Source organism: Tursiops truncatus, chromosome 15, assembly GCF_011762595.2.
Source record: "Tursiops truncatus isolate mTurTru1 chromosome 15, mTurTru1.mat.Y, whole genome shotgun sequence".
NCBI lineage: Eukaryota > Metazoa > Chordata > Mammalia > Artiodactyla > Delphinidae > Tursiops > Tursiops truncatus.
The window spans coordinates 43855162-43882549 of NC_047048.1; the positions used below are offsets into that span (position 1 = coordinate 43855162).

The following is a 27388-nucleotide window of genomic DNA, read 5'->3' on the forward strand; positions in this document are numbered from 1 at the left end:
CTTGGCATCTGGCCACGAGCTGCTTTTTTCTGAATAAAACATTGGGGTGTTCTGGAATGTTGTAGGCCTGGGAAATCACAAGGAAGACCTGTGCATACACCAACCACACGGTGCTGCCCGAGGCCTTGGAGCGCTGGCCTGTGTCCATGTTTGAGAAGCTGCTGCCACGGCACCTGGAGATCGTCTACGCCATCAACCAGAGGCACCTGGATGTGAGCACGCCCTTCCTGTGGGGATGCGGGAGGGGAGAGGGCTGCCCTGCTCTGACGGGCCCTCCTCTGCCCTCCACATCAGATTGTCTGGCCCGGGACAGGTGCTTTACTTCTTGAAGGGAATAGCCGTTCGAGAAGAGGACTTTGGGGTCTGGGGCTGTCACTTGGCAGAGCTGTTGCCTGGTCCCCACGCTTGGACCCCTGCTGCGTCGGGGGGAGTCTTCTTCTCATTTCTGAGCAGGTTCAGGTGTGAGTGTCTGTTCCTGGAATGCCAGAGGCCTTTGTCCCGCGACATCACTGCAGCATTTGGGTGATTTGGAAACAAATCACCTTTGTCTTTCCTCTGTCACCCACAGAAAGGATAGTGGTACACGCACAGGGGAACTTAGAATTCAGGTGTGATTATAGTTCATTTTTTTAATCTTTTGGTGAAAGAGTAGCCATTCCCACTGGTAGACTGCGGTTATACCCTGCCTGGGCCAGTGGGGACAGCATCCCCATCTCTTCCTGTACGTCACACGGCACCTCCTCAGCTCCTCCGAGCCCCCGGGCCGGGCCGCCGCCCCCAGGCCGAGGCAGACCTTCGCCCGGGGCCCAGTCAGGCTGGGCTGCAGCCGCCCTGGGCCTTTCTTGGGGAAAGCAGCCCCCCGCCCTCCTGCTCACTGCTCTGTCTCGGCAGCACGTGGCCGCCCTGTTCCCCGGGGATGTGGACCGCCTGCGGAGGATGTCCGTGATCGAGGAAGGGGACTGCAAGCGCATCAACATGGCCCACCTATGTGTCATCGGGTCCCACGCTGTCAACGGCGTGGCGAGGATCCACTCGGAGATCGTGAAGCAGTCAGTGTGAGTGGGGCCTGCGCTGGCCTGCGCCAGGGCGAGTGAACTGCCCAGAGCGTGGCGGTGGGAGGGTGAGGCTCTGACTCGGTGGACGACGCTGGGGGACCGAGCCCTCTTGTCACCAGGAGCCCTTCCCGTTGTCTGCGTTCTCGGTCTAGCCAGGCAGAGGCTCTCCTTCTGGAGCACGTGCCACTGGCTGTGGGCCTCGGCGCCCTAACTGGGGACAAGAGTCCTGGGCCCCGCCAGGGTGGAGGTTAGGGTGTGACGGGCTGGGGCTCATCCCCGAGAGGAAGGAGGAATTCTTAGATCAGATTCCCTGCTTCTGCCCCCTCTTTGTGGGATGTGGTCTTGGAATTCCTCCTTTCCATCCTCGCCGCAGACCTGTGGAGCGCCTCGTGTGGGCGCCCGGCAGCCCTGGACGGGTCTGTCCGTGTGGAGGCTTCCAGGTCCTTGGTGCTGGCCTGAGGCTTTGTGTGATGTACTGTTTAATCCCCACTGTCCGTCTACTCTCCACTGTCACAACCACTGGGAGGTGGCCAGGCTCCAGCCACATGCCGGCGTGGAGTTGGGCTCCGTGGGGGATGGAACAGAAAGGCTGGGCTCTGGATCGCCCAGGGGCTCCCTTCAGAGGGCCCTGTGCCTCTCGCTCACCTTGTTTGAAACAGTGCTTGTGACAGTTGCCCGTTGTCTGTGTTTTTAGCTTTAAGGACTTTTACGAGCTGGAGCCAGAGAAGTTCCAGAATAAGACGAATGGCATCACGCCCCGACGGTGGCTGCTTCTGTGTAACCCGGGGCTGGCGGACATCATCGTGGAGGTGAGGCCAGCGCCTCTGAGCCCACCCGGAGCTGTGGGCAGGCAGAGCGAGTGGCAGCTGCCTGGGGCCGTGTGGGCGGTGACCCGCTCCTCAGCGCGTGGACAGCGATGGCTTCTGGACGGGTGCGGGTGGTGGGGACCCACTGTCGCCCTGGGTGTGGGGGGCCGGGCGGTCGGCCAGCAGCCCTGGCGGCCTGTGCAGGAGTTCAGAGGGGAAGCGCTAGGCCCAGCTGCCCCCGAAGAGGTTTGTGAGCCGGGGACGCCGTCGTTGTTGACTTGTTCCCATGCTCACGCGCTCAGCGAGGAAGGAGACAAGTCACGCAGGGGCCAGGCTGCGTGCTGGACATGGGGGTGCGGCGGGGGTGCTGGGGGGCGGGCTGTGTGCCAAGGAGGCTTCTCTGGAAGGGACGGCAGAGCTGAGGTCTGCCTGCCCAGTTACCGGGAGGGCCCGGGAGCAGCGCTGCAGGGACGTGACCACCTGCAGGCTGGCTGGTGCGGCCTCGGTTCAGGGCAAGGCCACGGAGACGGCCCAGGTGTCTGGAGGCCAGTTTTCCTCTCGGTCCTAAATTAGAAACAGGGAGACTGAAGCTGGGGTTTGTTTGGAAACAGCGCTGTGCTGCAGTGTCGGGGGCAGGGTAGGGTGCCCAGGCCGGGCAGGAGCGGCCGGAAGGCCTCCGTCCATCTGCGGTTCTGGCGGGTGTGGGCCTTGGGGGTGGGCGGAGACGGGCCCCCAGGTTTCAGGCCTGTGGGGAGCCGGGGGAGGCGCGTGCATTTGAGGGCACGTTTCAGTGGTCGGGACTTGACCAGCGCCGGATGTGCGGTGTTTCCTGGGAGCGGGTGTCGTGGGAGAGGAGGGGGCCTGGGGCTGAGGGGGGCAGAAGAGGTGCAGAAACCACGTCTCCCTTATGACTCGGCAGAGAATCGGGGAGGGTTTCCTGACGGACCTGAGCCAACTGAAGAAACTGCTGCAGCTGCTCAGTGACGAGGCACTCATCAGGGACGTGGCCCAGGTCAAGCAGGTAGGCCCGGTGGGGGGCCCATCCCCCCGCTCAGCCTTGCAGAGGGGGCCCCGCTGAACCCTGAGCGCACCGCCGCCCCAGGTCCGGAGGAGAGCTCGTCTGGAGGGAAGCAGTGGGAATCGATGCAGGTCTCGCATCTGCACTTGACATGCTGTCCGCACACCTGGGCCTCCCTGTGGCCACCTCACCACCAGGCAGCCTGACCCACTGGGCGGCCTTTGAAGACCGAGACTGACCCTCCACTGTGCCAACAGCCTGGCCTCGGGGCGCCAGAAGTAGTCTTCATTTTGGAGTCTCGCCCCCCACCCCAGGTCTCCTTGTCTCCATTTTCTGCTTTTCTCATCCTTTGCTCCTCTCCCTGGGTTTGCACATCTACTTTCCTGTTTCTCTCCACGCTCTCGTGCGGATCCACTTTCAGGATCACGCTTCCCCCTTCTGCCCACCAGGCTCCGGTGACCACCTGTGTCCCTCTGTGTCTCCCCTGGGGTGGCAGCGTGTCCTGGGCATCCCTTCCCTGCTGCGTCTCTGATACCAGCCCTGGGGGCTCGGCCCTGTGCACATCCCACCATCTTTACCTCTGTTCTTCCAGGAAAACAAGGTGAAGTTCTCTGCCTTCCTGGAGAAGGAGTACGGGGTGAAGGTCAACCCCTCGTCCATGTTCGACGTGCACGTGAAGAGGATCCACGAGTACAAGCGGCAGCTGCTCAACTGCCTGCACGTGGTCACCCTGTACAACCGTGAGTGCTCCGCCCTGCGCCCCACGCCCCTTCCACCGGGCCTGTTTCTCACGTGGCCACTGGGGCGGACGTGGCATATTCATTTTGAGTGGCACCTTCTGGTTTTCTGTGTTCAGAGCAGAGCAGCTACAAGGAGTGAGACGTGAGCTCAGAGGTTGGGGAGCTCGAGGCCCAGGGGCTGCACCTCCTCCAGAGGCTGGGTTTTAGGTCTGGTGTAGCATTTCTTTCATACTTAGTTATTATCGTTATTAGACTCCTCTTAAGTTATTTGGAGAGATTATACTTAGCAGGTGAGGCATTTGAAGTATACTCATAGAAGATGAAATAGTATGTTACATCTATACACCTTAAACTATTTAAGTGGCATTTGATCTTGAAGCACGTGTGAATCAAAGGCCCACCTAAGGGCTTCCCTGGTGGCGCAGTGGTTGAGAGTCCGCCTGCCGGACTCGGGTTCAGGGGACATGGGTTCGCGCCCTGGTCTGGGAGGATCCCACATGCCGTGGAGCAGCTGGGCCCGTGAGCCATGGCCGCTGAGCCTGCTCGTCTAGAGCCTGTGCTCCGCAACGGGAGAGGCCACAACAGTGAGAGGCCCGCATACCGAAAAAAAAAAAAAAAAGACCCACCTAAAAGTAACTATGAACATTTGCTACTTCTATAAATAAGATAATAAAGCCTCAAGGAAAAATCTGTTTTTTTTTTTTAAAGTTCTTTATTTAATTTATTTATTTTTGGCCGTGTTGGGTCTTCGTTGCTGTGCGCGGGCTTTCTCTAGTTGTGGCGAGCGGGGGCTACTCTTCGTTGTGGTGCGTGGGCTTCTCATTATGGTGGCTTCTCTTGTTGCGGAGCATGGGCTCTAGGTGTACCAGCTTCAGTTAGTTGTGGCACGTGAGCTCAGTAGTTGTGGTGCACGGGCTTAGTTGCTCCGCAGCATGTGGGATCTTCCCGGACCAGGGCTCGAACTGTGTCCCCTGCATTGGCAGGTGGATTCTTAACCACTGCGCCACAAGGGAAGCCCAAAACGTGGTTCTTAAGATCTTGTAATGTAGTAAAGCAAATACTAATTTTGAAAATAAAGGAACCAAATACTTTCCAAGACGCAGAGCTCCCCTCGAGAACATCAGCTCTCCAGTTGCCAGTGAAGGAGACTCCGTCTTGAGGGATCCGCTCGCTCGTGAGACAGTGAAGTGACAGGACGGATGCTAGTTTGGGTTGAATGGTTCTGACCCGACCCTCAGAAAAGGCCCAGGTGAGGGCCCTCCTGTGCGTTTGGCGGAAGGGCGCGCCTTCCGGGCCAGAAACAGCAGTTCACGGAGACTTTGTTTTGTGCTCTTTGCTGTGGTTTTCTTCTGCAGTTGTGATTTTTCTGCATTTTCTTTGTCGTTTCCCGGGCGGCGTCCCCGAATCCCCTGCCTGTGAGCGGCAGGGCCAGTCGCTGGGTGGCCTGCCCTTCCTCCCGTCACCTCTTGTGACCGGTGCCTTCCTGCTGCCCAGGGTGCTGCTTCTGCTCGGCTTGTCAGCGTCCGGGGCGCCTGCGGCCTTCCGATGGGGCCCTCAGGGCACGTGTCACCCGCCCCCGCCCGCTCGTCCACCCGCGTGTGTGCAGCGCACAACGTGGTGCCGCCCTGCCATCCTCGCCTCGACCTGACCTGGGTTCCGCCTGCGATGAGACGCCCAGTCCTCTTACAGGGCCATCCGGTCGCCCTTCTGCCCAGCTCCTGTGCCCCGAGGTCTTCCACGTCCACAGTAGTCTGTGGCCACTTGCGGGAAGGGTGGTTCCGCTGAAGCGATGTTCTCAGTCTCCCATTCTTTCCTTGAGCAGCGCCCTCTGGAGGGTGGGTCTGGAGTGAGCTGCTCTCTTGTGCTCATTCCACTCAGCTGTGTCTTGGGTGCCGGCTGTTGTGGGTCCATTTTCCTGATGCTTAGGCACTCTGAGGATGGTGGTTGATATCTTATATCATTTCTAGGACGTTTCCTTGAAATACATTAAAACATGTGTTTGGCTTTCTTCTCCTGGGGCTCCAGTGACGTGTGTGGTTGGTTTCTTCCACCACCTTCTTTTTGCCTGTTGATAGCTTTCCCTCCTTTTCTGTTCCATGTTGTCTGCTGGTCCCGCTTCCACACTCTGTGTGTCTACTGTGTTTTCTGCATGTCTCCCCGCCCTCCTGGCTTCTGTGATCGGGCTGCACTCTGTGGGGCAGTTCTGCCTTGTCGCCTGTGTTCTGCCTTCTCCCGGGGTCTTGGGTTTCGGCGCTATGGTCTCCCATCTGCGTCGACAGTCCTCACAGGTTGGAGACTCACAGGGAGGCTGCTTCCACTGCCCTTGTCTGTGGCAAAGCTGTGTGTTCGGGTTGGTCACTCGTGTCTGAGGAGCTGGCCGGGGCCTCGTGAGCTCAAGGCAGCCGCAGGCCTCCCCAGCTTGTGATGCCTCTCTGGGGCTCCAAGTCAAGGCTGGCTCAGGAGGCGCCATGGCCCTGTGGGCCTCTGTCCACAAGGATGTCCAGACCCCCTTTCCAAGGTTTCTCTGTAGGAGGGGTGCCGACAGAGTCTGCCCGCCCGGCCCCCTGGGGCTCTTTCCTGCCTCCGCTTCCCCTGCTCACAGCCCCCGGGAGGCTGGGGTTCCTGAGACCCTGAGTTCACAGCCCTGTCTCCCACCCATCCCATGACCCAGGAGGACTTGCTCAATGATCTGGAGTTAGCGTATTTTTCTTCTTTACTAGTTTTAGTAAAAATGTAGTTTGTGGGGTTTTGGCTTTATTTTTTTCCTGTTCTCTTTGTTACTCTGTCCACAATCTGGAAGCGGGAAGATTCAGAACTAAGGGACAGTCATGTTCCTACTAGAACCTGAAGACAGAGGTTACAGATCAGCCGCGACCCTTTAGTGGCTCCTGTAAACCTTGCGGCTGATTCCTGACTCTGGTGAAAGCCGTCTAGGGCAGCCTGTCACTTCTGTAGACACTCCCTGCCCCCACCCCCCAGCTGAAATCTGGAAACCAGTGGCCTGGTGAGGACATCTCATTCTGCTGGGGCTGGAGGTGAGCTGTCTGCTCCTGTACAGAAAAGGTCTGGGGGGCTTCTTAGCCTCTGTCCCAGTGACGGAGGGGGCTTGGGGTCTCACTGACACCTCCCGCAGGCTGACGGTGAATCATCACCATCCCAAGGTCACCCCATTTTTGAGTACCCATCACATGCAAGGGCCTTCAGTCCTGGTGACCAGACCCAGAGAAGCTCCTGTGTTGGGCTGTTCTGGACACAAAGGCACAGCTTTTCCACTGAACTTTCTGGAAGAGTCTGCTCCTGGTTGGCCTTCCAAACCAACCTGGACCAAGTGTAGAATTCTGTAAGCGGGAGCTCCTGGCAGTGCAGCACCTGTGTCGGGCTGGCCTCTGAAGACACTGGCACTGAGGCCTGTCCCAGGGCTCAGGCATGTCTGGCTCCAGGGGCTTCACGTGGCTCTCTTTTTGTTTGTCCTGCAGGAATAAAGAAGGACCCAGCCCAGGCCTTTGTGCCCAGGACCGTCATGATCGGGGGCAAGGTGAGGGGACGTCTTCTTGGTTCCTGCTTGGCGTTGGTCGGGGATGGACAGACCACCGTGCTTTTCAGCAGCGTCTCTGCATCGGGGCTGGATGCTGCGGGTGGCCGGGCGCCAACCTGCACACACAGCCCAGAGGTCCTGGCCCCAGGTGTGCCTCTGGGCCAGCTCAGGCTCCATCATCTCAGCCACAGGAGGGAGCTGGATGGGGCCCCTGCCTGCCCGGCCCAGGGGAGTGGGGTCCCCAGCCCCAAGGGCCAGTCTCTACTGGGCTCTCATGGGGCAGCGCCATTTCTCTTATAACTGCCGGATTTCCACGCCTCCCCTGCACTGGTGCGCCAAGTAGGCGTGAGTCGCTGGCTGCTTCGTCAGCCAGATGTGCGCCTGCTCTCGGCTCAGCCTGGCCTTATTCGTTTTATTTACATGTGCTTTTGGACGTGGGATCTCAGAGTCCCAGCGTATCGCCGGCAGGCATCAGTGGGTCCCATCACCCGGCTCCGCACTCTAGGGCCCGCGTCCCCACCCTCTGCCACTTTTCCCAGAAGCCTGGGCACAGCTGCTTCACGGGGGCTGCAGGTGGGCCCAGGACTGTCCTCGCCTCTCACTTGAGCACATATGAAGGTGGAGGCACCTCACAGGCAGGCCCGTCTTGTTCTGTCTCTGCCACTGGCCCCCGGCCCCCCGACTCCTGATGTTTCTAAAGCAGACTCCGGACAGCATGCTGGGGTTCTTTTTCTTTTCTTTTTTTTTTTTATCTATTTCATACATATTAGTGTATATATGTCAATCCCAATCTCCCAATTCATTCCACCACCACCCACCCCAGCATGCTGTTTTGTCAGTATTTCTGTATGCATTTTAGAGATGTGGACTTTCAAAAAGTTAAAAAATGTTAATTTTTTAAAAATTAACATTTTTAAAAAGAAAAAAAGAAGTGTAGAACATCCACAAACCTGTCCCCCAGACTTTTGCTGAACCATTTCATAGTAGATGGATTACAGACATTATAACACTTCAACCCTAAGAACTTAATCAGTTGTCTTCACAGTGATGTTTTCCTGCAAAACCACACAGCGCCACCATCACACCTAAAACACTTGACAAGAATTCCTCCACATCATTAAATATCCAGCCAGGGCCACACGCAGCGGTCTTGTGACAGCTACAAATACCTTGAGCTTGTTTGAATCAGGACCCAGCAAGGTTCTCGCATGGTGACAGGCGGCTGTGTCTCTTAAATCTCTTCATCTGTAGGTTTTTCTCCACGTCCCCCTCTTTTTTTCCCCTGCAATTTGTTACAGAAATCGGGTTGTGTGTCTTCCCCAAACCACGTCCCTCTGGTATCTCCCAGTACTTTCCTTGGTTCCCTGCGTTTCCTATAAGTCGGTAGTCAGTTCTCAGAGGTCCTTGTTCCCTCTCTCCATTTTTGAAAAAACCAACTAGAATCAGAAAACCAAGCTTGAGGTTGACAGATTTGTGCACGTGGGTGAGGTGCCGTCATGAGAGGCGCTCGGTTGAAGCCGAGGAAGCGGGTGGGGCGCCGCGCTCTGTGGGTCCGTCTGCCAGGTTGAGGGCAGGACACGCAGGGATGCCGTGGCCTCAGCCCACCCCTCCCCTGTCGTGGGACCCCCCCGCTGGCAGAGCCACTCGGCTGGGCGTGTGCAGCCCAGGCTCCGGCGACCCTGCCGTGCCCCTGAGCACAGGGTGTCTGCTGAGCGCCCCTCCCCCTTTCCAGGCAGCGCCCGGCTACCACATGGCCAAGATGATCATTAAGCTGGTCACGTCCATCGGCGACGTCGTCAACCACGATCCGGTTGTGGGCGACAGGCTCAAAGTGATCTTCCTGGAAAACTACAGAGTGTCCTTGGCCGAGAAAGGTGAGCCTGCCCTACCTGGGCGCAGCCAGTGGTCCTCTATGGTCAGGGCCTGTCTTGCTTTCAGACGGATTAACAGCCCCAACACCAGGCTGCCCAGCCAGAGGGCCCCCCACCCCCTGGCCTGGCTCTGGGGGAGCCCTGCTGCCACCGAGTGTGTGGGTCGTCCTTGGTCTCACACATCCTTGGTCTCTGAACTTCCCACTGCTCCCCCTCCTCGCTCCTCTGCCCCGGGGCTCCCTCTTGCTGGCCCTCCCCGTCCCCCAGAGGGTGCTTCTGCTCATCCCCACCTGTCCACTCTGGCCTGGCGTCCTGCACCTGCTCCGGGAGGGTTTAGCCTGGGGCCACTCCACTTTGGGGGTACTGGGTGTGTGTTGCCATCTGGAGAAGGGCCTGTGGCCAGATGTGCCTCAGAGCATAGCTGTCCTGAGTTGGACAGGCCCTTCTAAGCCAGCCACTTCCGGAGACCTGGCAGGAAGTGCTGGGAAACCTGAGCCTGGACTTGTGGCCCGAGTAGCAGCCCCTCTGATCCATGAGACTGTGCGCTGCCCTCCAGGCGTTGAGTGAAGGGCAGGCTCACGCACTCCCTCCTCCTCCGTTGCGGGCGGATCAGGACCATCCCTGTGGTCCCGCCACTGCCATGGACCATGTGTGGCTCGGGGGTTGGGTTGGGGTTAGTGTTTCACTGAGCTTCTAAAGCAACTTACGGCCGCTGCCTGGCACTCCCAGGCCAGTTCCTGCGCTTCCTTAGAACTGACCTTGGGGACAGCCAGCCTGGAGTTGGGCCCCACACCCTCCCCCAGCTCTTGGACTGGCTGTGGTAACGTGTCCACCATCCCGTCTGCCCATGTCCCTCTGCCTGAGGGGCCGGGGGTGCCTGTGTCTCTATCCTGGCACCTGGACTTGACCTTGAAGAAGGGGCTGGGCTCTGGTCTTGGCTGACCCCGAGTGCCCTTCAGCTGGGTTAGGGAAGCAGCATTAGCTCTGAGAACGAGCTGAGGACATGGGAGCAGGGATGCCAAGGCAGGCAGGACGGAGGCTGCGTTCCTGCTGCCACATGGAGAAACTCACGCAGGGAACCCACGCTTGGGAGAAGCTGCAGGGCCATGGATGGGGTTGTGTCTTGGCCACTATGCCAGTCTGTAAACGGCACAGAGTGACTTCGGTGCGTGTGGCCACAAGAAGATTGTCCCCCCGCTGTCCCCAGTCCTTTGGTGCTGTGAGTCGGATTCCTCTTTAAGCCATTTAAGGAGTCTGCGGGGCTGATCGAATAAGACAGCAGTGATGTCAGGATACAAGGGAATGATGACAACACCAGGCTTTGATTTGGCCCTGGTCCGTGGAAGGTTCCAGAACAAAGGTCCTTTGCCACCTGCAGGGCTTCTCAGGCGTTTCCACTGTGGATCCTCTGCCTCAGGGTGCCCTGGGTCAAAAAAGGGAGCCGTACAGGTGGTGTGGTCAGTGCATGGTGTTGCTGTGCTGTTCCCATTGCTCTCGTGTTGAGCGGTTCATGGCTGACGGGTCTTGCTCTCGCCGCCTTGCAGTGATCCCCGCCGCCGACCTGTCACAGCAGATCTCCACCGCAGGCACCGAGGCCTCGGGCACAGGCAACATGAAGTTCATGCTCAATGGGGCTCTCACCATCGGCACCATGGACGGAGCCAACGTGGAGATGGCTGAGGAAGCTGGGGCCGAGAACCTCTTCATCTTTGGCTTGCGGGTGGAGGACGTGGAAGCCCTGGACCGGAAAGGGTGTGTGTCCCTCTCAAGACCTCAGATCTCCTCTACTTGTTTTTCACACCCTTGGATCCTGTGAGGGGTCCCAGCCCGGCCTAATTCTGTGCAACTGAAGTTGCCTAGTTGCCTAAAATCCCTCAGGGGAGTTGTTGAGGCCTCAGGCACCAGCTGCTGAACCCAAACAGTCGGAACCTTGTCAGCCTGTGAGCGCTGGCCCTTTCGGCCCTGTCCCATGTCTGCCACACGCCTCCCTCTCCCCAGACTCCCTAATGGTCGCAGGGTGTCTCTCCAGCTTGGTTTCACATGTCATTTTCTTCTGCAACATCCTGGCACTGGGCGCGGGGGCGGGGCTGCTTGAGCATCCTCTCTCGGAGGACTGCATGTGACCTGTACGTCCTCTAGCAACCACGTGTCTGTAACAGTAAAAGGAGGAGGTGGAATTGATGTGCTCACGGCCCACGTCCACCTCCCAGTGCCTGCGGTTGCCAACCCCACCTGGCTGTCGTGGGCCTGAGGCACAAACGGCCCCAGCGTGTGCCCACGAGGCTGCCATCTCCCCACAGGTACAACGCCCGGGAGTACTACGACTCCCTGCCCGAGCTGCGGCAGGCCGTGGACCAGATCAGCAGCGGCTTCTTCTCCCCCAGGGAGCCCGACTGTTTCAAGGGCGTCGTCGACATGCTGCTGAACCATGACAGGTGAGACAGGCCCCTCGTGCCTCACCGATGGGTCAAAGGGTCCCCTGGCAGGCTGAAAACTGCACGTTGTTTGGGGCCAAGCCTGGGCCTCGGTGAGGCTCACCCTCACCTCAGCCCACGGCCAGAGGCTCGGCTGCACCCAGGGGCCAGGGTTTGTGGGGCTTCTGACGGTGCTCAGCGAGCCTGGGGGCCTGGTGGTGGGATTGCCAGCTGCCGAGCGGAGCCCCAGGCCCCCGGCACCAGCTGACCTCCTTGGACGGGAGTGACAAGCGTCGCCTGGGCGGGTTGGAGGCGACTTCCTCGGGGCAGAGGGAGCCTGGGTTTAATGGGGAGCCCAAGAGTGGTTCAGGTGGAGTGAGCTTGTGAGGCCGTGAGTTACCACATGGTTAGTGTTTTACGACGAGGCCGTTGACACGGGGTTCTGCTCCCCGGGGCACAGCTTTGCACAGCACTTGTTATAGGTCGGCAGTGCTCTCTCCTCTGACGACAGGCCTCTTCTCCACCCAGGTGGTAGAAGCTGAGTCTGTCAAAGGCTGAGAATCGACCTCTATCCCACTTGCAGTTCCTTTGGTTTAGTCTGTCACTTTTTTTTTTTTTTTTTTTTTTTTGTGGTACACGGGCCTCTCACTGCTGTGGCCTCTTCCGTTAAGGAGCACAGGCTCCGGACGCTCAGGCCCAGCGGGCATGGCTCACGGGCCCAGCCGCTCCGCGGCACGTGGGATCTTCCCGGTCCAGGGCACGAACCCGCGTCCCCTGCATCGGCAGGCGGACTCTCAACCACTGCGCCACCAGGGAAGCCCTAGTCTGTCACTTTTTGATGAATGCTGTCAGCTGGCTTCTGTTAGACCCAATCGATCGTAACTCCACACACGCCCGGGGCTGGGAGCTTGGCCCTGCTGAGGTCTGTGATCAAGGAGGGACTTTACAGTTTCATGAATTGTGTTTCTTACTCAATCGTAAACAAAACGTGTTTCTGTGTCCATAAATCCTGCACCACCAGTTCTCAGCCCGTGATATCTGAGAACAGATGGTGATGGAGCCTGTGGTCACCCTGTGCCCTTCCCCTGGAGGTGAAATTGGCGGGAGGCCTCAGCCTGTGCAGCTCTGACCCACGTGCACGGGTTCTTTAAAGAACACTGGGTTAAAATAAGGTTTTTCTAGAATAGCGTCCCCAGGACAGAAGTGTTGCTCACAGAGTAGTCCCTGTGGCCACCCCTGTCCTGCAGAGCATGAGGACGCAGCCAGCCAGGCCCGTTTCCTGACCTCCCACTCGTCACCCACCCAGCCCAGCTTCCTGTCTCCCATTTCAGGTTCAAGGTGTTTGCGGACTATGAGGCATACGTGGAGTGCCAGGCCCGGGTGGACCAGCTGTACCGGGTAAGGTCCTTGGGCCCTGGCAGTGAAGCAGCAGGGTGTGGCTGTGTCCTGCTGTCTCAGGCCACTCCCAGGAGGTCACAGTTCATCTAGTGGCCCAGAGCAGGTTGGGCTTCCTCATTTCCTGCTCAGGGACTGACTCGGCTGGCCCTCTGCCCAGGCTGCTGTCCACACCAGCGCACCTTCCCCTGCAGCCTCTGGGCAGCTGCCACAGAGCGCAGGTGAGCAGGGCAGGAGTTTCCTTCTGGAGGCTCTGCACACCCTAGCCCGCCATCTGACTGCCCACGTGGGTGTCATCAGGAGAGCCTGAGGTGAGGGATGGGCCTTGTGAGCAGTGAAGACCTTTCTGTGCTTAAAATGAGAAGATGAACGATTCCTTGTAAAAGTGACAGATCTGACAGCAAGTAGAACAAGGACTTGTAGCTCTAAGGAGCCGAGTTTCTAAGGTGGGGCTGCGGGAGCCAGCTCCCCAGTCCGCGGCCCTGTGTCCCTGCCTTGGCGTGGCCCACAGAGAGTGTGCATGTCCAGTGGGGTCTCCTGGGAAGACTCAGCTCCTGAACCTGGGGAGGGAAAGGAGGGTGTTCCACCCTGTGCACCCAGCCAAGGATGGCAGCAGGAGGGGACGCTGGCGATGGGGGCGTGACTGTGCAGTTGTTGGGGCAGATGGTTCATTGCCCAGGTCGTTCAAGCAGATTCTTGGACACGGCCTGAGGGGTTTGTGTGTCTGAGTTGTTGCCCACGTCTCATCCCTCCCACCCACCCCCCCCCCCCCGAGGAAACAGCCCCTGATGTTCCCTCCTGTGACAGAACAGGAGAGGGCCTAGAAACCGAGTGATCTTCCGGGCTCCGGGAGGAACTTTGCTTTCCTTTCGGGGAGGCCCCTCCTGGTGCTGGCTGCAGTCTGGGGGCGCATACTCCTCTGGTGGGGTGTCTGTGCATTGGGTGTGCCGCACCCCAGCAGGACCTCTGTCTAGACATCTGGAAACTTTCCTGGTGGGTGGGCCCCCTTCCCAGTGACCTCTTGGTTGGCTGCCCAGTGTCTAAGTGCATCTGGGAACAGCCCGAGGTCACCGAGCACCGCTTCCCTCTGCAGAACCCCAAGGAGTGGACCAAAAAGGTCATCAGGAACATCGCTTGCTCGGGCAAGTTCTCCAGTGACCGGACCATCACGGAGTACGCCCGGGACATCTGGGGCGTGGAGCCCTCTGCCCTGAAGACCCCGCCCCCCAGCCTCCCCAGGGATTAGGCCTCCGCCCTCCCCCTCCGGACCAGAGGCGTTTGTTTTCTTGCTGACTGCCCGTTTCCAAGCACTTTGCCAGCACCCTGCTCTTTTCAGTGCTGTTTCCGGGACGGCCATGGGGATCCGGGTGGTGGCTTTCAGGGGTTGGGTTGGCTTGGGGGAAGATGCTGAGGTGAGATGCTCCCCCGTTTCCTGCAGGCAAGCAGAGCCCACAGCACTGAGCAGGGCAGCTGGCCTGCTGCTCTGCCCACCTGTCCCGTGGAGGTGGGGGAAGGTGGACTTGTCTGCTGGGCTCCCCGCAGCCTTGCACACGCCTTGTGTGAGCTCGTTTTTAGTTCTGAGCCTCTGGATTCTGGGGTCCGGCCAGGTAGCCGTGGTAAAGCCTGGGGCCGTGTATGTTTCTGCAGCACCTGGTCCAGTGTGGCCCCAGCTCTGCCTCCTGGCCATGCAGGGAGGGTCCGCTGTGCTAGGCCATGTCCTCATAGCTGCTGTGTGGGCACCCAGCCCGGGGTTTCCAGACTGATCAGATAAAGAGGCCCCAGGACAACTGAGAGTGACACTGGGGACAACACCTGTGTCCAGCGTCTAGGGAGCTTTGGCTGGGACAAGGCTGGCTGATGCAGAATTCGTTTGGTTTTGCTTTTTCATAAGATTTTTCACAAGGAAATGAAACTAGCTAAAGCCTTTCCTTGTTTTAGCAACTAAAAATAGCACTTTTGAAGTTTAGTGCCTGGGGAGGCAATGCTGGGATGTTCTCACCTGGCCCTGGGGACCCAGGTGGGGTCCCCACCTCTGCTGGGTGAAGCTGAACACCCAGCCCCGCTGCAGATCTGTGCCCGTCGAGTCCAGGAGGGTGCGTTTCCGGTCTCACGGGAGGCCGGCCTCCCTCCTCCCAGCAGCATGACAACCTGGTCTGGAAAAGGACTGAGTGGGCCCAGAGAGGAGCCCACTTTCCATTCTGCCCAGAGAGCAGGTTGGTGCTGGGGAGGGCGGGTGAGCAGGTGGGAAGGACAGGGCCAGGGAGCAGGCAGGAGCTGTGGGCGGAAGCTTCCGGAGGCTGTCTCCTCAAATGCTGGACCTGGGTGGCACAGGGTCCTGCCCTCATCCCCATCCTGACTGCTCACGTCACCAGAGGCGTGAGGGTCTGTGGTTGCATCCCCAGCGCCCTCTGCTGCCCGTCCCTTAGGCCGAGTGTAACCATCACTGTGCCCCTCACTGTCAGTCACTGCCTCGTGTGAGAAACGGATTAAACCTTCCTGCTTGTGCTCAGTTGATCTGGCCTCTGTGTGTCACTCTTGTGCCCAGGGCAGTCCATGTCCCAGCCGGGCTAAATTATGGTCCATCATTCCAGGACTGAGAACAGAAAGTTCTCTCACCCCCAGCTGCATGTGGGGCTTAGAGCCACGAGTGCCTGAACCGTCAAACCCAGCCACTTGGAAAACTGTCTCCTGGGTGTTGGCATTTTTGGTGTGAATTGTACTGTTTTTTGCACCCATCTTTTGCCACCCACTCCTGGTCCTGGGAAGTGGAACGCCCTGGGGACCAAAACTCCTCCCCCCCGCCCCCGACCCCAAATTGTATGGCTGCAGGTTAAATCAAGAACCCAGAGGGATGTGACTCGGGGCTTATTGTTACCCAAAGTACCCAAGAACGCCGTGGACCCCTGCTGGTGGTGGGATGTGCGAGCTGCCCCTTGGTTGGGGGCACCTGAGATGCACATTCCTGGTCTCAGGTCTGGGGCAGCTCCTGGGACACATGCATCTGACGACCACAGTTCACAGCTGTGCACATCTCTTGCTGTTGCTGACCACCGACTGTTGTGACCCATTAAAGGGTCAGTTCTAACCCACAGTGTAAGCTTAGTCGCTCAGACCGAGGTAATAAGCTGAGATGCCACCAGGCAGAGATGTGTAGACCTGATTACTAATTACCTGACAGCTGACAAGGGCGGCAGCTACCAGCCCCACGATCCCTTATGCTTCCTTATCTTCAGACGGTCAGACACCTGTAAAAACACTAACAGCTTGTATTTTTACTTTATAGCCTACCTTATTCCCCCCCGCCAAAAAAAATCTGAGGCAACTTACATAGACAAAATTTTAAGAAAAACAAGATGCAGACTTGAGCCCAGGCAGAGCAGGCCGGGTCTAGACGGCCTCGTTGGTCAAGACGAGCTGGGGATGTGGCTCTGAGCTGCAGGGCCTCCAGGAGCCTCAGTGACTGAGAAAAGCACGAAGGGGCTGCCCTGGCCAGGCGGGCACTTAGTGCTTTAGTTACATGAAGACGGTGTCAGGTGGGGATGGGTGTCCCAGCTCTGACGGAAATCCAAGGAGACATGAAGCTGGGGGATGGGGTGGGGCCCTGCAGGCTGTGCTCACACCTGAATTAGATACCAGGAGTGCAGAGCAAACCCGTCCAGTAGAAGATAACTGACAAACTGACCTCAGGAAGGTCTGTTCCGTTTCAAACCTGGTTTAAGAAAGACATGGGTTTTCCAGATACAAGAATCACGTTGGGCAGCTCTAAGGTGCTTCAGAAAGAGGGTGTGACCTGCTTCTGGGCTTCCAGCCAGGGCATAGCTGCTAACAGGCCACAAGGGGGGCAGGTAAACAAGCCCCTCCCCACCCTGGGGAATCTCTGCGCCGCTGAGACTGGAAAGTGCCAGAGCCTGACGATCTAGGGGAGGAAGGCCTGCCATCAGGAGAGACCCGGGTGGGCTGAAGTCCTCCGACCTGGGACAAACCCTGTGCTGCACAGCTCGAAGCCCCCTTATTAAGCCACACACCCTCTCCTGGGAGAGAGCTCACTTAGCGGGGAGGTGAGAAGTGGACAGCTGGCAGGCGCTGGCTGGGAGCGGCGCACGTGCAGGGGAGGCTGGTTTCGCAAAAAGCCAAACAACAGAAGCGCCACCACCAGTGAGTGAACAGGGCAATGCTCGCGGGCCAGAAGAGTCCCTGGACTCCAGCAGCCTAAACCCCACCACCTGTCCATCGACATGGCAACATTCAACGAGCTTGTTAACTATAAGGCTGGAAAGGTCACCTGCGTAGGCCTGGTTTTTAGAAAAATGCCATCTGCTCCGCCTGGAAAAGCCATCTCCACCTCCCCACCGTGAACGTTCCTTTCCCCAGAGATAACGCCCCTCCGTGCTGGGCCTCAGTGTCTGGAAGGAAGCGGGAAAGAAGGGCCCATGATCCTTGGCCAATACCACCTCCCATATGGTCGGGTCCTGAGAGTGGCCTGGGACTGTGGGTAGGGCCTGGGCTGGAGGCGTCACTGAGAGACAGACCACCACCACGATTTTATTCTTAAATAAATGCTCCGTCTAAGGCCAGGTTAGGTAGACAGGTGGGTGGAAATCGGATGAAGGCAGACCACGGGCACCTCCCCCGCTGGGAGCAGTGGGGCCGCCCAGGGAGGCAGGGACACCAAGGAAGGCAAGCGGGGTGCACAGGGCAGGAGGGGCTGATGGAACCACTAGAGTCCGTTCTGGGAAGGGACAGAAAGAACCCAAGTTTCCCCACATTCTTGAGGGTGGTGCCAGAAAGCTCAACGTGGTCCCAAGACCCCACGCCTCCTGCCCCAGGCTCCTGGTGCCCAGCTCAGGAAGTGTGGGATCAACTAGCCGATGGCCAGAAAGTTCTGTCACTGTCTTCCCAACAAGACCTCAGGTTGAGTGGCAGCAAGAGGGAGAGAGGGCCACATGCCCGCCCCCCACGCTGTCCACAGAAACCTGTGCTCCCAGCCACCCGGGGCGGGCGCCTCAGGTCTGCCAGGGCCTCCTCTGCCTGGCCCGCTGGCATCCGAGTTCTCTCTCCAGGCACATCTCCAGGGTGCCGGGCTGGCCGGAGGAAGGGGGGGACAAGGGCAGACATCTTCATGCTCCTTCAGGTGGCGAGTAACACTCAGTGCTGGCGCCCTGGTTCCGACTTCCCCAGGAATTCCCTGGACCAGAGGAGGAAACCTGTCGGCCAAACCTCTTGAGACCAAACCTGAGACCCCACCTCCTGTGGTCCTCCTACAGCCCACCTGGGGAGGCCGCAAAGGAGCCTGGAGGACCACACTTCCGCTCAGAAAACCCCGTGAGTTAAACGAGCAGGGCGCCAAAGGCAGTGCCCAAGTTAAGTCCTGACACAGGATCAAGGATGGGGTCACTAACTGCACCCCGATGTTGGAGCCATTCTCTGGTCTACATTTTATGTAATGTATTCCTTTTATGGGGAAAAACCATAGTCCCAGAGCAAACCCATACTCATTACTGTCCCCTCGCAGCAACCCACATCCGGGAAGCAAGAAACTGCAAAGGAACGCCCCTGGAACCTCAAGGGCAAAGTGTAACCACTCGGCACACACCTCACCGAGGGCCGATTCCAGCACCCCGGGCTCAGCAGAGGCCCCCCAGCCGGGACGTGCAGGCTGCCTGCACCCTCCAGCGGGAGGCAGGGAGTGCCTGGTCCATCCAAACCCTTTGCTTTGCCACCAGTGCACCCCTCATCCTCAGGCTCTGCGCCCAAGCTCGAGATGGGTGCCCGGGGTGGCAGCCCACGTCCTGGCCCAGGATTTCAGCCAGCGCAGTGCAGCCAGGGGCACAGCCTCCCTTCCAGAAGCAGCTGGGGCTTTTGAGGAGCTGGCCCAGACCTGCACCCCCTGTGCCCCACGCACAGGAGCAGCAACCTGATGGGCCTGTGGGAAGGGATGGAGGCCTGACCCAAAGCAGCTGTGGTGTCTGCGCTGCACGACCTGCATCACAGGGAGATCACAGCCCTACTGATGGTGGGGACGGCCCAGGAGGGAGGAGTGACACTCTTGACCCCTCACTGTGACTCGGCCCCGAAATGGCTTTTGCAGCTGCGGCCGCACACGCCTGAGCCATCGCCACGCAGGACGGCATCGCAGGTGAGAGGAGAGCGCCTCACCTCAGGATCCGTGGAAGCTCAGGGCTCTTGTAGATGTACTTGTGCCTGTAGCCAAGGTCCGAGTGGAAGGGGATGAATTGAACCTTGAAGTCTCGGAAGCTGCGTGACGGTGCAGCAATGTTGTAGAGCTGGGGGAGGGAGAGGCGGGTCAGCGCCCAGGGCCTGGGGGTGACCTGCCTACTGGCCTCCCCCTGCAACAGAGAGCAGCCCATGGCCACTGTCTCCAAAGAGCAGCCCAAGGCCCCCATGCACAGCACCCTGCAGCCTGCCTCACCCACAGCAGGGACCCTCGGGGCCACCACTCAAGACGCTCTCCATCCTCATGCCTGTCTTGCAGACCGCCCTTCCTCAGGGGCCTGCAGCACCACAGAGAGCCACCTGCTACGGGATGCGGTGGTGGCCTGAGTGCCAGGAGCAGCCCCGATGGCTCAGTCCCTGGGGCTGGGTGGGCTGTGTGCCTCAAACTTTGCCGTGTGCCTGGGTCAAGGCCCGCCAACAAGGTGGCTCAGGACCTATGCCACCTCAGCCCCCTCCTCACGTGCCCGAACCAGCTGGAGGGAAGGACCTGGCCCTCACACACCTGCCTCAGGCCTGGTCTGATGTGGCCTGGGCGTCGCGCCCTCTAGCAGGCCAGCGCCATGGCCAGACAGTGCTCTCTCCCACCCTACCCCCACCTACAAATTTAATCAGGCTTCCTGGCAGCAAAGGCAAAGCAAATACAGCAAAAGCAGACACAGAGGCAACGTGGCACCCTCTGTCGTCAGTCCCATCCCAGAGGCAAGAGAACAGGTGAGAGTTCTGTACCAATTCCAGCCACTGGGGGAGCCTCGTCATCAAGGGTGCTTTCCCTCCAGCCAGTAACTGGCAAGCCCTCCTGACTGAGTCCCCTGTACGGGGGACCCAGGAGATTTTCATTTGCTTATTTTCACGTTTCCTTCTGGGGCGGCATCAGCTGTCCAGCCCTGCCCCGACCCTGCTGCCAACCTCCTCTGCCCTCTCCCTCACAAGGGGCCCTGCCAGCAGCAGGACCCTCCACACCCGCCTGGCCTAGCCTGGACCGAACATGAGTTTGCCCGACGCCCGCTGGACACCCACCTTTCTGCCAAGCTGGAAGGGCACGACAGGGTCGTCCTCGGCGTGCAGGATGAGCAGGGAGCAGGAGATATGCTTCACGCTGCAGGGAGGGAGAAAGGTGCTGGACCGGCCCCCAGGAGGAGCTGGGGTCTCCTGGGCTCCCAGCCCTGCCCACAGCAGGGACCTGACTTAGAGAGCGCTTCACCGTGGTGTGGAACGCCTCAAACTGGGCATTTTAATAGAGAACTAGCAGTTGATTTCTTAGATGTTTCCAACAATATCTATTCTAGGTGACAGGTGTCAGTCAAATCTAGAGATCAATTCATTCACCAAATCGGGTCCCTGAATATTTCCTGGAAATTAAAAATTATTTTTTTTGCTAGTAGACTATTCTTAAAAAGTTACAAAACAACATTTACAAACGAAGTAATTTAGGTGGGCCAGGAAACTCACTCAGATGAACTTTACTGGACATCTGTTGGCAAAAGAGCCACCCTCTAATTCATCCTTCGTGTAAATGACATTTAAGGTCACTCCTGAGAGTTTCGAGTAAATGAACATTCTCAACAGGTTCACAGGATCCTGTTCTTCAGCAAACCACCTAACAGAAGGACTGGATGGGCCTGGGGTCTCCTAGGCGCCCCTCATTGAGGTCTCATGGGGAGCTGCTGGACGCAGCAGACACCTGTTGTTGGAGATCCCATGCTGATCTGGGGACTTCACGAGGGCAGCCCCGGGGCAAGCCTGTCACCTGGCAGGACCAGGCCTGGGGGCGCACCGCCCCTCAGAGGCCCAACTCTGGCAGTCTGCAACTGCTGCTAGCGGCTCGCGCTAGTGGCTCGCAAGTTCACCCGCCCACCACGTTCCACTCCCAGGGTGGAGGGCTGCTGGTGTGCGAGTCACGCTTTGACGGGTGACATCTTTTCTGGACTTCCACCCACAAAGCTGCTTCGTAGCTTCTCTGACTCTGGAGGCCCCCCTCACATGCTGTCACCTTACCAAATATTTGGGAACAGACCTGCCCACCAAGCTGGGGCTCCTGACTTCCAGTGGGTGAGGGCCGGCCGGCCCACCAGCACTCACACAGGCTCAGCGGGGGGGCAGCCAAAGGTGGCTTTTCTCATCGTTGTCATTTTTAGAGGGAACCCAGTCTACTCAGATAACTCTTCTTTGAAAAATGTAGATTTTTAAATGTTAACTGCATATTCAGATAAGGATTTTTCCTTTTTCTTTTTTTTGAAGAAATTAAACCCCATGAAATTAAGATATCACAAAGATAATGTCAGCAGAATCTGAACATTGTTCAAAGAAACAGTCCTTAAATAGAACATGTAACTGCTGGTTTACCTCAGAGAAATACTTTTAATATTAAACTTCGTAACATCTTTCCATAACCAAACACAAAACCAGTGGCTGAGGCAAAGTCATTTTTTGAATAACAGTTACTATTACTGCTTTAATACCTGTTTAGGAGTTCTGGTTTTGACATAATTTTCAAATAAAACAGCTTTATGGACCAAAAATATGTTGTCTTCCTACTCTTTAATCTAATCCTACAGTCTTTCCACATTCCTGGTTCTCCTTCTCTAACTGACATTCCCTTTACAGAGATGTGTTGCTTAGAAAAGATCCCTATGTATTCAGAATCCTATCCTACTTGGTTAACGTGACTCAAGACACTTATTCTGGGGGTTCTTGGGGTTTTTCTAAATTCTCTTCCATGGTACTCACTTTTCATCATTTGCAAACTGAATTCCACTGCTTGTGATGGGATCAAGGAAGAACCAGTCAAACCCAGGGAAGTATCGATAGATCTGGAGGCAACATGTAGACAACAAGCAGAGGATCAATTAAAACACCCCCCGCAGGGCTGAGGGTCCAGACAGAGGTGCCGTGTGCCCGGGGGTCACTCCTGCTTCTGAGCAGGCTGACCTGTGGGCCCCCTGGAGCTGGGGAGGGGCGCCCCTGCCCTTCCTGACCCCCGCCCTCAGACTCCCTGCTCAAGAGGCCCCCAGACCAGCTGCAGGGGGGCTGCCCGCAAACAGGGCTCCCACACCTCAGACTAGGAGACCAGGCTTCCCACACACAACAGGCTGCCACCCCCAAGGAATGGGGTCCGTGCGACTCGGGAGAAGAGCAACATCAAAGGAGACCCAACAAAGGACTCTTCTGTCTGCAACGGAGCAGCATGAGGTCGGGTGGGGCCAACATGGCTCCCCTGGACACACGGAAGCAGTGGGAGGAGGAAGAGGAAGCAACAGGGTACAGAGGACCCTCCTCTGGGCCCGGCCTGTAAATGGAGGGTCCAAGGCCTCGAATCCGGCCAGTGACGGCCCAACAGCATGTAATCCCCACCAGGGCTTCCCTGGGGTGCCCACCAGCTCCACTCCTGGGGAGGCAGCCAGGACAGCGCCCTCAGCCTGCACTGAGCCCCATGGGCAAGCAATGCCAGGGGGGCAAACCGTGCCAGGGGGCAAGGCCTCCTATGGGTACAGCCACCCTCAGGCAACCTGGCTGTGACCCCATCCTTCTACCTGGCACGAAGTTATAAACATCCTGAGCGGCTCTGTAGTCAGGCCAGTGACCAGAACTAAATGAGAATTAACTTTTAATAAAGTCTGTATTCATTAGACTATTTAAATAATTTTATGATATTTACATTTATTTATTATATCTATTTACTTAGTCATTTTTATATTTTATAGCAATTATTTTCATTATAAAAATAAGTCCATTTTTAATAAGATCTGTACTTGCCACTGAGAATGGATGGCTCTTAGCTTCTTCGCGGATGTTAGTAAATGGAGATTCCAATATGAGGGCATCTGGAGGTGTCTCTAGATAAACAAACGGGGAACTGGGAGGTGAGCAAGAAACCCCAGTGAGACACAGTCCTCCACTCCCCATTCACGCACCCTCCACAGGACAGCGGAGCCCGGCCCCTGGTGAGGCCCCGCCAGCCGCTGGCGGATCGGGGGAATGGGGGTGGGCCCTCAAGGGTCTGCTCAGGCCCCCACCTCAGTGCCTTGCTCTCATCTCACTGCACGGCACGTCCACCACCACCCACTTCACGAGAAGCCCCAGGGCCTGGAGCACAGCCGGCTCCCCAACGCTCCACCCGCCCATGGGAGCCGGGCCATCCCCACGACATGTGACCCCACACGAGCCCCTACCTCGCTCACAGAGGCGCCGCACCAGGTTTGTGGCCACTCTGGAAAGAAAAAAAAAGTTCAGCTGAATTATGACAAAAATTGTTTCAGATGAGATCCTCCTAATACTGAAAGGTGACCGAGGAAGCCGGGATCTGCGAAGTGACCAGTGGGGTTTTGGGCGGGGGGAGCACAGATGCCCCAGCCGTCAGCCAGCCCCTCCGACAGGGCACCTCCATGTCCCCGAGGCATGCACCTCACCTGGAGCAGCCCCTTCAGGCCACACAGCGGCGCCCCAGTTCACACCCGGTCCGTATGGGTGCCGCCGGGACACGGAGGAGGACAGTAGGGCCCAGGGCCGCCCCGCCAGCAGGGAGAAGGCTGCAGTCTGCCTGCACAGCTCCTGGGGGCGGCAGCACTGGCAGTCTGCCAGGCCTGGGGGCCTCCTGCCTTCCCGGGACCAACCTGGGCGGGTCCCATGCAGACACCCAGGGCAGGATGGCCTGCTCTCCTGTCCAGGGTTCAGTCCCCCTGCGAGGGCAGGGCAGGAGGCCCTGTCCCGGGCACTGCCCAGCCTGCGGCCCCAACCCGCCTGCAGCCACCGCGTCCAAAGGAAAGGCAGCAGAAAAATAGCAGGTGCTGGTCTTGGGCTCCTTTAGAAACACTGGCCCCTACGCCCGTGGAAGCGATGCAGGCGGCTCACGTGGAACATCGAAGTGCTTCCTGTCTTGGCAGATGGAGGAAGGGAACCACCACTGCTGCCTCCCCAAGTTCTCCGGTGACGACGCCAAGCATGGGCTAAGGGGCCCACTGTTTGCAAAGAGAATCAAGGCCCTGGCTCCTGGGCTTGCTGGGCAGCACATATGTCCTCAGCCAGGCCAAGGGAAGCCCGAGTGCCCTGTCCCGCTCTGCTCGGACCCACCTCCTCAGGGCACAGTCCCGCTGAGGCGCGTCTGCATCCTCCCTGCGGAGGAGACGGCACCTCCACGACTGCTGTTGTGCCTCCCGTCACTTCCTGGGTTGAGGAGCTGAAGTATCTCAAGCCCCTCGTGGTCTCTGTGGTGCTTCATCCCCTGCCCCCATCACAGCACTAATGGTGCTACAGGGTCCAGAGGACACCGGGGCCCCTAGGAGAGCCTGGGCTGGACAGTCGCCTGTGAAGACCTGCTCCTGCAAAGGCCATGCGGGGAATTCTTACCCGGTGCCGAGGGAATGGCCCCAAATATACACAGGGTTGTCTCCACTTCGCGCTTTGATCCAGTCAAAAACATGGAGTGCGTCGTACGTCATGCCCCGCTCCGACGGCGTTCCCACTGAGTCACCCCAACCTGGGGAAGCAGCAGCAAGAGGAGGACGTCACACGCAGCCCAGGGGACCTCGAGGGGCAAGCCCGCCCCCTCCTGCTTCTCAGCAGGAGGCCCAGAACGTCTGGGGCCTCAAGGTCTCGGCCAAGCCAGCTCTTCTTCTCCCACCTCCTCAGCTGTCACAACCTCTGAACCCAAACGGCCATCCACCCGCCCTCATCTGAGTCTCGATGAGCAGATGGGGTGGTCAGACACGCAGACCCCTGCCGGCCCCAACATCTGGGGCTTGGCACCAGGATGAGGCACTGACAGGCTCAGCCAGTGAGAGTCCAGTCCACCCTGGGGCCCCTGAGCCCAGCCCTGACTCCATGGCCCAGCTGTGGCCCAGCTGTGGACAGGCGTGGAGAGGCCCCCAGACAGGCAGATTCCAGGCTCTGGGCAACTCTGACCCAGAAAGGAAGGGGCTTTTAGCATCCTGTTTGCTTAACAGAGGAAAGCCAACTGTCTCGGCCCCTAAACCTTGACCTCCCAAGGGACCTTCCCTCCAGATTCTCAGAAAAGTCAAGTTGTGACTGTCATTTCCAGCAGCTCAGCAGTGAGTCATCATCAAATGATCTGAAAGCACCACAAGGCTCAGAAAGAGCAAGTCCTGCTACACAAGCAAAACCCAGAGGCAGGGGCACCACAGGCCACCTCCCCGGGGCATCCCAGACCCAGATTAGGGAAGGAGCCAATGTCAGGGACAAGGCCAGTGTGAGGGCTTGGGGCACTGGTGGGGGCAGGGACAAAGAGACAGGGAGAGACACAGAGAGACAGAGACAGGGACAAACTCTCGTACGGCTTAGAAAGGCAGAGACTCAATGGGAAATGAAAAGAGGAAGTGATAGATGGGATCTTATTTCTGTTGCAAGAACCAGGAGGCGAACAAGGAAGAGGCCACCCCTCTCACTACCCTGAGGTTCCAGCAGCAGGAGCAGGAGGAAAGGATGGGCCTCATTTCAGAGTTTCTCCAACCCAACACCCTCCTCCTGATGGAACACTCTTCCACAAAAGAACCATCCCTCACCCTATGGTCGGCAGAATAATGGCCCCCAAAGATGTTCATGTCCAACCCCGAAACCTGTGCCTCTGGTACCTTACACGGCAAGGGGAATGAAGGGTGCAGAAGGAAAGAGGCTGCGAATCAGGAGACCCTGGGATGGGAGATTATCCTGATCAGCGTGAGCCCCAAGTAATCACAGGGTCTTTATGATCAGAAGAGAGACAGAAGTCAGAGCCAGAGTGATGCAGACTCAGGCCACAGGCAAGGAGTGAGGGTGGCCTGGAGAAGCTGGAAGAGGCCAGGAACCTGACTCTCCTCTGGAGCTTCCAGCCGTGCCCACACCTTGACTTATCCCAGTGGCTAAAGATTTTGAACTCCTGACCTCCAGAACTTCAAGATAATAAGTCTGTGCTGTTTCGAGACATTTACGTTTGTGGTAACCTGTTGCAGCAGCAAGAGGAAACTCTTCCAAAGTTCACATCCAGGTGATGTCAACCGGCTCCTGAGTCTGCGGATGTGGACCCCACCCCCTTACCCCCAATCAGGGTGAGCTGGACAAGAGGCCTTTAGCCCTTTGACCTCTCCCGCCAAGGACTGTCCAAGGCACACACTTGCCACACAGCTGCTCCCTGACAACACAAAGCATTTTCCTCACGCATCAAACTGTGGGAGGCTAGAAAGAAGAAATACTGAGGGGCAAGAAGATGAGTCTCTCTCTTCCCTGTCTCCATAACATCAACAAAACCAGCTGTGCTGAGCATGAAACGTGTCCAGCTATGGGGAAAGTCTGAGTCCAATAAAGAGAAGACAGTACTTTCTACTTATAAAATGTGGCTGACAGAGGGTGTGTGCTGGGGTTCCAGGCACCCTACAGGGGCGGATGCACGCAGGACACACCTCCGAAGACCCTGACCCTCCACCACCTCCACGTGCTCACAATTGCCACAGGTCACGGCAGAGCTGCCAGCCGCACAGGAGCCTCTCAGAGCAACACCTGCATATCCCACACCGACCTGGAGGAAGCGGGGCAAGTACGGAGCCCTCACCTCTGTAGTCAAAGGTAACCACGTGGTAGCCAAGGGAACTCAGCACCTGGAAGTGAAAAACAAACACCTGGGCAACATGGCTCTGACTAAACCCACTAAACCCAAGCAATTCCAAGTGACTTTATGTAATTTGCCAATTTCTGGCATATGATCTACGAAGTCCATTCATCCCGATCTTGGAAACTATCCCCAGAGGCAGCAAAATGGGAAGCATTCCATGGGGAGACGTCCATAACAGGCAGTGTTAAAAAGTCAACAATGAGTATTAACTCAAAATTATTAGGGGGACCCCCTTCTGTTCACGCGTCCTGGAAAGAACAGCCAGAAGCAGGAGGCAAGCAACGCTCCATCTGTCACAGACCGTGTGGGTCACACCCCATGGGCACTGCTCCATCCAGCTGTCCACCGTGTGGCCCCTTCTGTCTGTCATAAGCTAAGGGCACCGCTCTGTCCATCATAAACTGTGTGCCGTCCTCACCTACCTTGTAAAGCTCCACCCGGTGGTCGCCTCCTCTAGATCATCAGGGAAAGGAAACAAGCATGGCTGTTAGTGCATCTTCTCAGAAAGGGGGCCCAGGATCAACACGGTAGCATCTGGGCCCTTAGTGCCTGGTCCCCAAATCTACACGGGAGGGTGATGGACAGGTCACCTCCTCCTCAGGGCACCTACATGGCTCCCAGCTTGCCTCCACAGTATGGTGCCAAACGAGGGACAGTCTGAGCATTTGGGGGATATTTCTTAACTATTACCTCACCTTTGGTTTGAGTGGGCCATACAAGCCT

The 27388-nt window shown here is 57.8% G+C and overlaps 2 protein-coding genes across 8 annotated transcripts in view; one reads left to right on the forward strand and one right to left on the reverse strand.

Moving 5' to 3' along the window:
• PYGB (glycogen phosphorylase B) overlaps positions 1-15346 on the forward strand; it is a 53077-nt gene extending 37731 nt beyond the window's left edge. Inside the window, exons 10-20 of one of the 2 annotated variants that reach the window (XM_033840631.2) lie at positions 66-212; positions 892-1055; positions 1750-1864; positions 2781-2882; positions 3472-3619; positions 7096-7154; positions 8887-9028; positions 10570-10777; positions 11326-11460; positions 12771-12837; positions 13928-15346. In XM_033840631.2, the coding sequence (XP_033696522.1) occupies positions 66-212; positions 892-1055; positions 1750-1864; positions 2781-2882; positions 3472-3619; positions 7096-7154; positions 8887-9028; positions 10570-10777; positions 11326-11460; positions 12771-12837; positions 13928-14080 (1440 nt within the window). In that variant the 3' untranslated portion in view covers positions 14081-15346. Of the gene's footprint in view, positions 1-65; positions 213-891; positions 1056-1749; positions 1865-2780; positions 2883-3471; positions 3620-7095; positions 7155-8886; positions 9029-10569; positions 10778-11325; positions 11461-12745; positions 12838-13927 lie in introns of both variants that reach the window. The other variant, XM_033840632.2, reaches the window with a different exon arrangement.
• A 745-nt stretch (positions 15347-16091) lies between these two features.
• ABHD12 (abhydrolase domain containing 12, lysophospholipase) overlaps positions 16092-27388 on the reverse strand; it is a 70245-nt gene continuing 58948 nt past the window's right edge. For 2 of the 6 annotated variants that reach the window (XM_033840633.2, XM_033840634.2), the window contains 9 exons: positions 27088-27118; positions 26606-26651; positions 24412-24541; positions 23238-23275; positions 22822-22901; positions 21796-21878; positions 20086-20164; positions 18991-19118; positions 16092-18038 (listed from right to left, as the gene is read on the reverse strand). In XM_033840633.2, the coding sequence (XP_033696524.1) occupies positions 17720-18038; positions 18991-19118; positions 20086-20164; positions 21796-21878; positions 22822-22901; positions 23238-23275; positions 24412-24541; positions 26606-26651; positions 27088-27118 (934 nt within the window). In that variant the 3' untranslated portion in view covers positions 16092-17719. Of the gene's footprint in view, positions 18039-18990; positions 19119-20085; positions 20232-21795; positions 21879-22821; positions 22902-23237; positions 23276-24411; positions 24542-26605; positions 26652-27087; positions 27119-27388 lie in introns of all 6 variants that reach the window. The other 4 variants (XR_012326202.1, XM_019927569.3, XM_073792633.1 and 1 more) reach the window with 4 other exon arrangements.